The sequence below is a fragment of the Carettochelys insculpta genome, chromosome 6 (assembly GCF_033958435.1).
Source record: "Carettochelys insculpta isolate YL-2023 chromosome 6, ASM3395843v1, whole genome shotgun sequence".
Classification (NCBI taxonomy): Eukaryota; Metazoa; Chordata; order Testudines; family Carettochelyidae; genus Carettochelys; species Carettochelys insculpta.
Window position 1 is genome coordinate 117,664,835 of NC_134142.1, and position 12,892 is coordinate 117,677,726.

Below are 12,892 nucleotides of genomic sequence, written 5' to 3' on the forward strand. Positions count from 1 at the left end.
ATATGAAGAACGAACCTGCTTTCATCATGGGTAAGGAAAAGAGTCTTTCTCCTCCTTGGCTGCTCCTCAGCAGCAGGCAGAGAACATACACAGATGTCTGCAGGGTGTAAAAACATGACTAGCCAGTGTGTAAGTGTGAACGCACACCCATAAACAGAAGTCCTGTGGCACCTTAGAGACAAAGAGATATTTTGGAACAAAAAAGCAGTCATGTAGCGCATTAAAGACTAACAAAGTAATTTATTAGGTGATGAGCTTTTGTGGGACAGACCCACTTCTTCAGATCATAGCCACACCAGAACAGACTCAATATATAAAGCACAGAAGTCCAAAAATTGTTATCGCGGTTGACAAACTAACCCTGATAACAATTCTTCTGATTTGCCAACCCTGATAACAATTTTTGGACCTTTGTGCTTTATATATTGAGGCAGTTCTGGTAAGCCTGTGATCTGAAGAAGTGGATCTACCCCACAAAACTCATCACCTAATAAGTTATTTTGTTAGTCTTTAAAGTGCTGCATGACTGCTGTTTTGTTTTGATAGAATAAAGACGTCCACAGCTGCTTCCACGTCACTTGATATTTTGGAGCATCAGCTTTTGTGGTCAAACACCTGCTTTTCCACAATAGCTGATGCTCCAAAATATCGGTTAGTCTCTAAGGTGCCACAGCACTTCTGGTTTTTGTGCCTACAGCCTGACACGGCTACTCCTCGCATACACACAAACCACTAGCCTAGTTCGACTCATCCAATGAGGTGCAGGACCCTGAGACGTAGCAGCTCATCATACTGCGCCCCCTCATGAAATTTCACTTGGCCTCCCCACCACTTCGCACACCCCTGCGCCAGGGCCCAGGTTAGCCTGAGCCCCGAGCCCCGACCCCCGCTGCCGGACAACGCTCAGCAGCGTACCAGCGCCTCACCGCAGCCTCGCTTTGGAACAAAGATGGCGCGCCACTGAAAGGGCTCTATCCCAGGCCGGCTATCTTCGGAGCGTACCATCCTCCCCACCCGCACCCGCACCCGCACCTTCTTCCCTGCGCCCCCCCCATCTTCACAGCAATGGAGAGGCTCACTTCCGGAGGCATACCGGAACCCGGAAGTGTATGGCACTGGGGTGCTTCCTGGCGGCTCACAGGTGAGTAGCTTGTTGTTGACTATCGGCTCTTTATCGCTTAACCCCTTCCCGGGCCAGCTCTCGCGAGAGCAGTGGGGATGGGGTGTCTCCTCTCCCTTCCCTCCGCTGGCGACAGGAGACTTGACGGACTCTGCGCAGCGACGTTCTGTGCGTCTCGGTCCCCCGCCGCCTTCACGCGCTGCTCTCTGCCCCCCCCCCCCCCCGCGGTAATGTGGCACGTGCATCAGCCCCAACCGCCCAGTCCGGCACGTGCCCTTCCCGCCCTGCGACGGCGGGAGGGGGCGGATTGGGAGCTACCGAGGCCGCCTCAGGCCGCTCTCGTCCCTCACACGCGGAGCCGTGGGAGACTGGCGCCTATGTGCTCGCGCTGGCGTGTGTGTGGAGGAGCGGCACCCACGTGCCGGCCCTTTGGGGGAGGTGGTGGCAGTGGCAGGCACCGGTGCGCTGTCCCTCGCGGGGCATGACTGGTCCCGGGGTGACTGATGCTGATGCACCGGCCCTCGTGTGTGTTTGGATGGTGGCTGGCCCCAGTGGGCTGGCCTCATGGGGGCTGGGGCGGGCTGACACCCGTGTGCCAGCCTTTGTGAGACTGGCTGGCAGCACTGCCCAGTGCCACCCCCTGTGTGGATGAATTATGTCAACACAACCGCCTGCTCCCCATGTTCATGACTCACCCCATGCTTTGCCCTCCTGTGAGTGGGTTGTACCCAGGCACCTAACCCTAGCTGTAAGGGAATGACTCATGCCAGCCCACCTCTTGGTGCAGCCAGGTGAGTCACTTGTGCCATGCACGTGATTTACACCAACTCTCCCGCACCTGGCTTGTGCAGAGGACTCATGCCAATACACTGTGTATTTGACCCCCTGGTCAGACCCATAAACCACTTGTTTTCTGCTACTAATGAATGACTCTCATCAGCTGAGAAATAACTTTGCTACTCCACAAAGGGCTTACTAAGTACACCCCCCTCACACTGACTTTCCAGGCTTCTGGTTCTAGGGCCTTTTCTGCAAGCGTTAGTTCTAGCTACCAGATTGAAGGTTATCCCTTATTGAAATTATTCTGATATACATGTGGCCATGCCATTAGAATTGCTTTTGGTCTCTGCCCCGTGTATTTCCTCTTGTGAGTATAGCTCCTGGGACAAATAAGAACCCTGGGTTTGCTTCAGAGTCTGTAGTGTGATGGCAGAATTTGCTGATGTGCCTATGCCTTCTGGTTTCACAATATGGTTATTAGATGGGTTTGGCTGTGTCCTAGCTGGAGCGGCTTTGGAGATCTGAATGTTGATTTGAGATAACACCACATTATTTGCAGAGGCTGATGAAAACATCTCCGGAGCCAAAATCTGTGAGATGGTTCACTTGAACCAGAGGTAGCCGGAATGCTCTAACTATTTATCAGATTAAAATCTGCGATAGTAGTCTCATTGATGTGTCCTTTTTGCCACGCTGCAGGACTGTACCTCTTTTTTTTTCCTGATTAGTTTTTATTTTATTCACAGTTACCGAGTATAACATTTTTCTGACAAAGTGTAATCCTAATGCATGGCAAAGCTAATTAGCACACGACAGCCAGAACATATATAAAGGAAGGAAAAGAATGCTGCAAAAACCTTATTCCATGGACTTCAGTGGAATTAATCCTGATTTACAAAAGTGTGCGAGTTGAGTCAAGGCCATTGTATGGAAAATATGAAAGTACTTATTAATAACTAGAAGATGTACCTGGTATTGCTGTCAAGTATCAGAGGGGTAGCCGTGTTAGTCTGGATCTACAAAAGCAACGAGGGGTCCTGTGGCACCTTATAGACTAACAGAACTGTATGAGCATAAGCATTCGAGGGGAAAGACCCACTTCGGCAGATGCAGGTCCTGCATCTGACGAAGTGGGTCTTTGCCCACGAAAGCTTATGCTCATACATTTCTGCTAGTCTATAAGGTGCCACAGGACCCCTCGTTGCTTCTGGTATTGCTGATGTCTGTAACTCAATTTTTGTCTTTATTACATCATTGCTCTGAGATGGGGCAGGAGATGAAGGGTTCAGCATGCAGACAAACACAATCCTCTCTTACTGCAGCAGCTTGGTGCCAAGTAAAAAATCTTTCTCCATGGCTGCTGCAGCTCTGGTGGGCACAGACGGGAGGAGTGCATGTCCCCTGGCACGGAAAGGTCTGGGTTCATCTGCCCCGAGTGCTCCTCAGCCAGAGCGAGGAATGCAGCACACTGTGCACTTTCCCCTCACCCCCTGACAAAGGTGAACAGTCAGCAATGTTCCTGTATGAATCAGGGACCGAGGGGTGGGGTGAAAGTAAGCTAGTGTGCCATGGTGTACTGCTTCTGCAAGAAGGAGCCAGCTGGGGCCCTTGGCTGCAAGAGGAGATGTGGCCACTACCAGTTGTTTCCTGCTGGCTGCTGTGCTAAGGTGAAGGGGGTTGGCGGGGTGTGTCCCTACATGGATCTGGGACTTTCCCAGCCCCAAGCTCTCCCCCACCCTCTAGCCACCATTTCAGGCGGGAGGTGGAGGGAGCTTTACAGCTGTATATATCTGGACTCTGCTACTCTTCTTCCCTGGACTGTCAGGGACTGAGGGGAAAGTGCATGGTTTGCATATATTCCTCTCACTCCCAGCTACTGAAGAGAGGATCAGAGGATTACTTCATGCAAACTCTGCACTTTCCCCTTGCTCCTTTATCATCAGAGGAAGGGGAAGAAGAGCAGCAGCATCCCGGTATGTGAAGCTGCAGCCCCCTGTCCTTGCCCTCAGTATTCACCGTTATACACACCTCGGCCCCTCCACCTTTAGCCCTTATCCTGTCTTCTGTACCCCCACATCCTGCTGCCCTCAGCCCCCTGCCCTGAACCCTCCAAACCCCCCAACTCTGGCTCCTGCACCACCTCCAGCCCCAATCTTCTACCCTGAGCCCCTTCTCACACTCTCCACCCCTGATCCTCCACTCCATCACACCTCCAGTCCCATGCCCTGACTCCTGCACCATTCCTCATGCCCCCTCAACCCTGATTCCTGTATCCCCTCACATGCCCAGCCCTCAACTCCAGCTCCTTCGTGCCCCCAGCCAACTGCCCTGAGCCCTCCATACTCCACCCCACACTTGAATTTCTTACAGGTACTGTTGTATCACAACTCCACGTTACCCTGCCCTGCGTTCTCCCTGGGGGGTGTGATACAACAGTACAGCTGCATCTACACTACAGTGATCTTTCTAAAGATGATCTTCTTTCAAAAGAGCACATCCACACACAAAAAAGCAGATCGAAAGATTGATCTGCTCTTTCGATAGAGGGTGTCCGCGCAGCCTCCACTCTTTCGAAAGAATGGGCCAGGGATCGAAAGCTCTGGTGCCATGAGTACTGCTTTTTCAAAGACAGGGCCCATGGAGCATCTACACATGCTGCCTTTTTTTCTTTCCCTGCCAAAAGAAGCTTTCAAAAGGCTGCACTCTTACTGATCTGGGAGCGGAAGAGGACTTCCAAAAGAAGAGCCACGTTCTTTTGATTTTGGATCAACAGAGTGCGTTTTGTGTTGTCTTTTGAAAAAGGGCCTGATTTTCTGAAAGAACTTGCTAGTGTAGGTGTGGCCTACCTGTAAGAAACTTAAGTAACTTTCACTCCTGGGAGGGAGCTTTATTCCTCCCTTCCTGCCCTCCTTAAGGGGCTCCTGGGGAGTGGGCAACTTGGGGCTGGGGTAGTCCTGGACAAGAGGAGGCACACCCCCAGGTGTTCCCTTTCACCTGCCTGCTGATTCTTTTCTGTATGGTTTTATAAGAAGCAATCCTATTCCAGGCACCTCTCATTTTCTTGGAGCAACCAAACCCTTACCAGGCTTTAAGTTAGAAGAGGAAGCTGTAGACCAAATTTGGTGGTCCTAGCTCTTACCATTTAGGAGTTCTTGAGCAGACAGATGAACTCTCTCATATACAGTAAACGCTTTCATATCCAGCATTATATGATCTGGAACTCTCAGATAACTGTCATTTTAAGCATAACTAAATTTTAGTAACATTTTACATAAGCACAGTGTAGTGAAAGTAAAACCAAATAAATACAGTGTGAGTTTACAATGTGCAATACAGTAGGGTCTCAAAATTCACCTATGGTTCGCAAATTCAAGTGTTCATGAGCAGCCGCTTCTCTGGGGCTCTGAGGGCACAGAGCACCAACAGCCACCGCTTTCCAGTGGTCTGGGGCGGAGAGCACAGGCGGCCGCCACTTCCCAGTGCTCCGGTGCTTGGCAGGAGTGGCATTTGCAAAATTCAACTTTCACAAGGGTTCTCCAGGTAGAACCCCAAATGCTGAGACCTAACTGTACTACTGTTGTTGGTAAATAAAGTACTCTGTATACATTTTTGTTTGTTTCTTAATAGTTAATCTTGTTTTTCTTTAGCATTCTGCATTGCTAGGTATACCTTTCTATTATCCAGAATCCTTGACTATCCAGCAACCTCCCGGTCCCCAGGCTGCCAGATATGAAAGAGTTTAGTAAAAGGGAGAAGAAAGGAAAGAGAAATTCAAGTGTGACACAAGCAAGAATCAAAAAACTTACTGCCAGACATGATTTGAAGAGTTGGAGAATTAAGGTAGAGAGATACAGGAAGGCTGTTCTAGGTGGCAGGAGTGTCAGAGTGGAAGACATTTATACCAGTTGATGTGTGGAGGACTAGCATGAGATGAACATGGAAGAAGGTACAGAGATAGACAGTTGGTTTTAAAAGGAAAGGAGGATTGGATTGAACAGAATCTTGAAATAAATGATCAACTAGTGAAGTTGTTTGAGAACTGGGTTGATATAGCCACGCTGAAAAGGCATTTTCTTCCACTTTTAAATGCACAGAGGATGAATCATCTCTCTCTACAGTCTCTGAAATGGAAATGCACTGTTGTAACTGTTTTGTAACTGCTTTTGTTCCAGGATATTAGAGGAGCAAGGTAGGTGGATAAAGTATTCTATTGAACCAACTTCTGTTGGTAAGAGCAATAAGCCTTCAAGCTTCCTGTTCTTGCCAACAGAAGTTGGCCCAATAAAAGATGTCTGTCACCTTGTCTCTCTGAAATGGAAAGACACTTGCAAAATCAAAATGGTTAGATCTGCTCTGTTGTCTTTTTCTCTCTGTCCTCAGACTCTCCATTGTCTGTAGTGTGACCAAATATCCCTAGCAGAGTTGATTCATATCATTTAGCAAAACCTCTTGTTAAGTCTATCATGAAATTAATATTTATTGTCAATGTGCTATTGGTTTTGTGAAGTCTAGTTATTATCCATTTACACTCCTCATTCTTAGGAATTCATGTTCCCTAATAAAGATGGAGACATTAAGGAACCTGTCTGTGAAGGAGCTCCAGGAACTCCAAGAGAATTCAGAGGAGATAGAACGTCTGGCACTGGAATCAACAGAGGTACACATTAACAAGCATGTGGATGGTGTGTGGATGCAGCTAGGATGTGCTGCTTCTCATTGTCTGTGGTTTTGGGTCTCCTCAGGTCCAGGAACTACAGCTGGAAAGGGAGATGGCCTTGGCCACAAACCGGAGCCTAGCAGAGCAGAACCTGGAGTTCCAGATGCCTCTGGAAACTGGGCGCACAAACCTGTCCGACAGATATCAGAAGCTGCAGAAGCTGGCTGAACAGTGCCAGGAACAAAAGGCAAAACTGGGTACATGTCTCCCAAAACACCCATCCTACGCATGCAGTCAGGTGGTCTGTAACCAGGGCTTCTTTCCATCTCCCCACTCCTGCCCCAGTAGACTGAGGAGCTCCCTTTCTGTACAGGGGTCTGCATTCTGAATCAGTCTTCTCCTGCTTTCTGTTCAGACTGACCTGGTCAGAACAGAGGCAATGCCTAGTCAAAAGAGACTGTACTACAATGGTGGCCTCTTGGTTTTTCTCCCTATAAAACTTCCTGAGACAGTAAAGGTTCCCATTGTGAAGATTAGAGGTTTAACAGAGTCTTGGTAGCATAGGGGCAGGAAGGTAATGTAGTTTCTATTTATTTATTTATTCTGGGATCATGAGCTGAAGCAAAGCACCTTGGGATAGGTGTCTGGTATTGTTACTGAGAGAGCTGGAGACATGATAATTCTGCCTAGTCTTTTGTATGTCACATTTTGGTCATCGCATTTTTCCTCCCCAGAGAAATTCTCTGCAACGATGCAGCCTGAGACCCTGTTAAATCTTCTACAGGTGGAGGGCCAGAGGATCGAAGAGGAATCAGAGGTGATTCTAAGATTTAAGTATTAAATGAAAATAAAACTGACTAAAGGCAATCTCACTGAAAACTTGAAATTACCCTCCCCAACCAAAACCCTACAATGAGGATTATTTCCCATAGATGAAAGTCATTGTCCCAAACATTGGGAGTGTCACAGCTATATGCTGGAATGATTTAATGGTTTCTCCTGTGATTTAGGCCCTGTCTGAGAATACGGTCTGAAATGGAGCCGGGGGGAGAACACTGGATGGGGTAGCATTGATATAAGTGGTGTCTTGTGTTCCAGACTATGGCTGAGAAGTTCCTGGAGGGTGAAGTACCACTGGAGATATTTCTTGAGCAATTTTCCTCCATGAGGAAGCTGTCCCACCTGCGACGTGTCAGAGTGGAAAAGCTCCAAGAGGTATTGAGGAAGTCCAAAGCTACACAGGAACCAGCCAGTGACTCTCATTTTAAACCCCAGCATCCTGGTCCTGCAGATGAGCAGCAGCCACAGCCCTTTCCATCAGGAACACCATCCTTCCCTTTGCCATATAGTCCAGCCCCATGCATGCCTGTAGGCCCTACGGCCCAAGGAGCTCTCCAACCTGCTCCTTTCTCTGGAGCACCAGCTGTAGTGGGACCCCTAATTTCCTCTCAGCCAAGCACCCCACCCACATTTCCCTATAAACCGCCTCCTGCTCCCGCATACCCACATGCCCCACCTGGAGGTTCAACACCAGCATACTCTCAGACAGGAGGCTCATCTTCAGCACTGGAGTACCCTTGGTCTCAATGCAGAGGTCCACCAGCTGTCTCAGGTTACCCTCAACCCCAGCCCAGAGCTCCAGCTGGACCAGGATACCCACAGCCTCCATATTTCCCACCAGGAGGAGGAAGACCACAGTGTCCCTACCCAACCCAGCCACCACTACCTAGTTTCCCAGTTCAGTCCCAACCTCCGTATCCTTCAGCTTCACATTCTCCATTTGGATACCCACCACCTCCCCCACCTCAAGGGCCTGCTTGGCGTGGATACTAGTCACTGGTTCTGGAGAGCTTGCATCATCAGCCTCTCTTATGTCTCAATCTGAGAAATCAAACCTTGCTGAGATGTAGGCAAAAGAAGGAAGAGCTGGGAGTGTTGCCCATGGACCAATACATGTACAAGCATTATGTAAGCCGAGAGGTGTGGGGCTAGTGTCATACGCACTAGCTCCGCGAGATGCCAGACGAAGTGATACTATAACAAAACATCTGTGGGTTGCATTGTTGTAGGTTGTGGTTAATGAACAGTACCATGTAATGGCTGCTCATGTTCTTCAGTGGCCACTTGTACTGATTGGTCATTTAAAATCATGTTAGAATACACAAGTGGGCCAGTTTCTCAGCTACTATAAATGAGCAAAACATGCACTGATTTACACCAGGACCTGTGTGTATAGTTTTCTACATATATAAGCATATTGAAGGAATTCAAAACAGAGGTATGTGAGAGACAAAATGAGAATCTCTGACAGTATTTGACCTGAAATGCTCATATTGCTTTTCAGTGAACTCACTTGGAAACTAGACTAGTAGAATCAGCCAGATTCAGAATCAAAGCATTATTTATCTTGTCAGTGAGAAGTGGCTAGCTAGCATGTGGGATAAATTGGCTTTTGATACACCCCATGTCACTGTAGCATAACTCCAAAACTGACTCTAATCATGCTATTCCCAACATATTGCAGGGCCAAGGTTCCTTACCCCTGCCTCTGTCTGTCTAACCATACTGACATTGCAATTTCACTGCAAAGCAAAGATCTGTCCAGTGCTGCTACTGTCTGTCCACTTCAGTGTTTCCAGCATACTCATGGGCAAAAGCATTTTTGGCACTGGCCCCTTTTACCTATGAGGCATGCCAGGCCCTCCTTTGCAGGATATGGATTATCACAGAAAAGGCATCAGGGTCATGAAATGTCTCTGGGATTTGATATGTGGAATATCAGTTCTGCCATGGAGGTAAAATGTGTTGGCATGAGGCTTTTGGACTGCTAATAATAATGAGGTGAGGCAGCATCTGCTGTGATCTGTAGAACTCTGGGTAACTGCCTTTTTTTTTGCTAGTTGATGGTGGAAAGCAGCACTACCATCCAAACATTGGTAAATGGTTTAATGAAACACTGAGGCATTTAAAGTCTCATTCAACATCTCTTCCTCCTCTCTAGTGACCTACAGTTGGGGAGAAGGTACATCCATTGCACCCCCATGCCTATTCCTCCTCTGTTGACCTTAGAAAACAATGGAACCAACGGAGAAAATGGGTTCTTAAGATAAATGGGATTTTTGCTTTGCTCTGCACTTTACCTACCAAATTCTGTTTGCTTGTCCATAAGTTATTTATAAAGAAAGGTTAATAATGCACTAGACTGGGTTGAATGCTTTTGGCATTTGATAGAAACAGTTCCTGATCTGTGATTAATTAGAATAATAAAACTTGATGAATCGCACACAGGGTTGCAGCTGTGATTGTTTTGAAAAATGAAGTGGCATCTGGTTGAGATTTTGTATTGATTTGGGGTTTTTTTGGCCAACTCAGCATCCTTCCATTGAGCTCCCTGTGATTATGTCCACATGTTTCCTCTTCCATCTTTCACTGCCAAATTCTCTGTGCATCATCTTTCCTGCTTTTCAGTCTGCAGCTTATCCTAGGTGCCCATTTGTGCAAACCACATCTCCAGGGGCTAATTAATTTCATGCTTCAGCATCATTCCTCCTTTACTTTCCTCTTCTCTGCACTGTAGTTTCTATTTTTCCTTCTCCCTTCCCCCCACTCCCCCTCTGTGCCTGATTTCCTATTCTGCATCTCATTTATTTGATGAAGATATTGCCCTGTCAGAGTATGGGAGTGTCTAAGTGGAGCGCTTATTTCGAAGCTGCCCCCATGTACACTGTCAATCTGCAATTCGAATCCTGCACTTTGAAACTCATGTGGCCGCCATTGTGCTAATGAGGTGCTGAATATGCACGTTAGTGCCTCATTAGCGTGCTTCGAATGCCTCATTTCCACCACAGCACTTCATTAGTAATCTCCCACCACCCTACTTACCATGCTCCCTTTGAAGTTGGGAACTAGTGTGGACACAGCCTGGGTCTGGCGTCATCCGCGCACTTGTCAGCTAAGTTCCAGGTCCTGAATCTTTATTGTCAAAAGTTTTGCATTCTGGTAAGATCCTAGCTTAACTGTCAGTTATCAGGTAGAGCTTATGGCATTTAGTAGAAGTATTATTATCCCCATTTTACAAATGGGGAACTGAGAGATTAAGTGGCTTGCCCATAGTTAACAAGAGTTTGTGTCAGAGCCGTGATTTGAAGCCATGTCTCCTGAACTCCAGCCTAATGCCATAACTACTCTGTGCCGCCCCCAAGCTGTCCTGTGCAATGAGCTTTCTCTGTTGTATTGAAAAAAGAAGCATAACTACTAGAAAAAAAGTTTTATTGCAACTGTTATTGCTTATTAAATATCTCAGTCATGTTTGTGTTAAACATTCTCACTCTCATGACACACCCACCTGGCCTCGATCTGACATGCCTTTTCTACACAAACCTAGCCACGCACACACACACACACACACCAGTTCCATTCACATACACATTACCACAGGATACTGTACTCCTGGGGTAGTTCAGCCATCCAGCCACTTGCTGAACCCACATACATCATCACAGCTGCCTATGTGACAAAAGATGACAGTTTATTCATAATCTTTCCCATAGTGCTTATTACCCTGGTATCTGAGCATCTCACAGACATTAACGAAGTTAGCTGTACAGTGTCCTTGGAAGATAGTGAAGTATTAGACCATTATAGCAAGAGCAGCCATGGAGACTCTTTAATCTGCTCCTCCAGGGACAAAGGCCTGGCATAAATTTAAAAATTAGATCCCCCATCCACATCACTCAGGGCAGTGAAATTGTTTGCATCCTAAACACTCTGGTTAGATTGACCAAAGCCTCCTCTGTATATACAGCTGGGTCAATAGAAGACTTCTCATTTAGCTACTCACTCTTGGAGAGGTGGATTAACTTCATCAATGAAAAAAGTCAGAAGCATCTATACTACATCTTGTTATGTAAACATGTTGTAAGTTTACAAACATTGCTATTTTGTAGCCCAAATATAAACCACAATTCTTTCACCTGTCTGCCCTTAACAGACAACACTGTAACAACTTAAAACATGCACATTTCCTGCCGGGTAGATGCATGGAGAAAGAGTGATGAATGCTAGATGAAATTATTATAGGAAGAGGCTCAGATACCATAATGATAGGCATAATACAAAAACCTGAACAGAATGGAATACAGAGGTTAATGACCAATGTGAAAATAAAGCCTGGTTTCAGATGCTCTTCATAAAAAACATAGCCTTGGTTTTCAGAAGTGTTGAGCATCTGCAGCTCCAATGGAGTTGTGTGCACTCAATACTGCAGAAAATTAGGCCTGGGGTTCTGAAGTTGTGCATCAAAAAATAGTGATGTGCCCAATTAAGTGTACTTTATTTAAACTCTTGGGCCTGGGTGACCTACCGTAGGTCACTGGGGGTCAGCGGCCGGGGGGAGGAAGGAGGCAGACGTCCTGGTTTTCCTTGCCCCATGCATGGAAGAGGATGCATAATTTGGGGCCACACTGACTCTATTCCCAAACTCATGTCTTTGGCAGTGTGGGCAAAGCCTTTACATCTGTATGTAGTAACATGGAAATTATTCCAGTGCAGGATTGTCTAAGATATTTTTTCTTGTCAGTTTTTCCATTCACCAGAGTCCGATGTCTGTCTGTAGGGCAAGAAAAGAAACAATGTAGAAAACCATTGAACATCTGCCAGAGTTTGAGAACTGCACATACAGTGATTGCCTGATCGAGTGATCCTGTACCTCTCCTCCCCTTCTTGGGTTTGGTGGTGACGTGATTATGGAATGGCTCAGCCTGGTGAAAACGTGCCAAGCTTAGGGACTGGCTTACCTGGGGAAAGCGGCTAAACTCGTCGAGCAGAATGAAAGTCGTAGTCACTGTCAGAGGAGTTGTCAGGAGGGTTGGAAGACCTGATCGCCCCTTCCAGAGCTGTGAAAGGAACAAAATGGCACTCTCTTCCCTATGCAACCAGAGGGCAAGGTGCTAATGACCTCTGTGAGGAGTGAATATCAGGTTGCCAGTACATCTATGTGATAAGAAGTAAGAATTACATCTTATGGGCTACGTCTACACGTGAAGCCTACATCGAAGTAGCCTATTTCGATGTGGCGACATCGAAATAGACTATTTCGATGAATAACGTCTACACGTCCTCCAGGGCTGGCAACGTCGATGTTCAACATCGACGTTGCGCAGCACCACATCGAAATAGGCGCTGCGAGGGAACGTCTACACGCCACAGTAGCACACATCGAAATAAGGGTGCCAGGCACAGCTGCAGACAGGGTCACAGGGCGGACTCAACAGCCAGCCGCTCCCTTAAAGGGCCCCTCCCAGACACACTTGCACTAAACAGCACAAGATACACAG

At 47.2% G+C, this 12,892-nt stretch overlaps 2 protein-coding genes across 4 annotated transcripts in view; one reads left to right on the top strand and one right to left on the bottom strand.

Moving 5' to 3' along the window:
* The first annotated feature begins 1,019 nt into the window (after positions 1-1,019).
* On the top strand, positions 1,020-10,766 carry VPS37C (VPS37C subunit of ESCRT-I). Of its 3 annotated transcripts, XM_074997995.1 has the most exons (6): positions 1,020-1,141; positions 6,443-6,557; positions 6,643-6,814; positions 7,292-7,374; positions 7,656-7,772; positions 9,559-10,766. In XM_074997995.1, exons 1-6 carry the CDS (start codon positions 1,110-1,112, stop codon positions 9,559-9,561), a joined length of 522 nt encoding a protein of 173 aa, XP_074854096.1. In that variant the 5' UTR covers positions 1,020-1,109; the 3' UTR covers positions 9,562-10,766. The 3 variants fall into 3 exon arrangements, with proteins under 3 accessions (XP_074854096.1, XP_074854094.1, XP_074854095.1); XM_074997993.1 differs by having other exon boundaries at positions 7,656-10,117; XM_074997994.1 differs by having other exon boundaries at positions 1,107-1,141; positions 6,465-6,557; positions 7,656-10,118.
* A 1,125-nt stretch (positions 10,767-11,891) lies between these two features.
* CD5 (CD5 molecule) overlaps positions 11,892-12,892 on the bottom strand; it is a 29,474-nt gene continuing 28,473 nt past the window's right edge. Inside the window, exons 10-11 of the mRNA XM_074997992.1 lie at positions 12,353-12,451; positions 11,892-12,165 (exon numbers count right to left, since the gene is read on the bottom strand). Of these exons, the coding sequence (XP_074854093.1) occupies positions 12,366-12,451 (86 nt within the window). The 3' untranslated portion in view covers positions 11,892-12,165; positions 12,353-12,365. The remainder of the gene's footprint in view (positions 12,166-12,352; positions 12,452-12,892) is intronic.

What these genes read in the sequence shown, in the direction of transcription:
- VPS37C (XM_074997993.1), top strand. Translation starts at nt 1,110, where the DNA reads ATGGCACTGGGGTGCTTCCTGGCGGCTCACAG. An exon ending in TGCTTCCTGGCGGCTCACAG is followed by an intron (nt 1,142 to 6,442) that starts GTGAGTAGCTTG and finishes CCTCATTCTTAG; the next exon opens with GAATTCATGTTCCCTAATAA. An exon ending in GGAACAAAAGGCAAAACTGG is followed by an intron (nt 6,815 to 7,291) that starts GTACATGTCTCC and finishes TTTCCTCCCCAG; the next exon opens with AGAAATTCTCTGCAACGATG.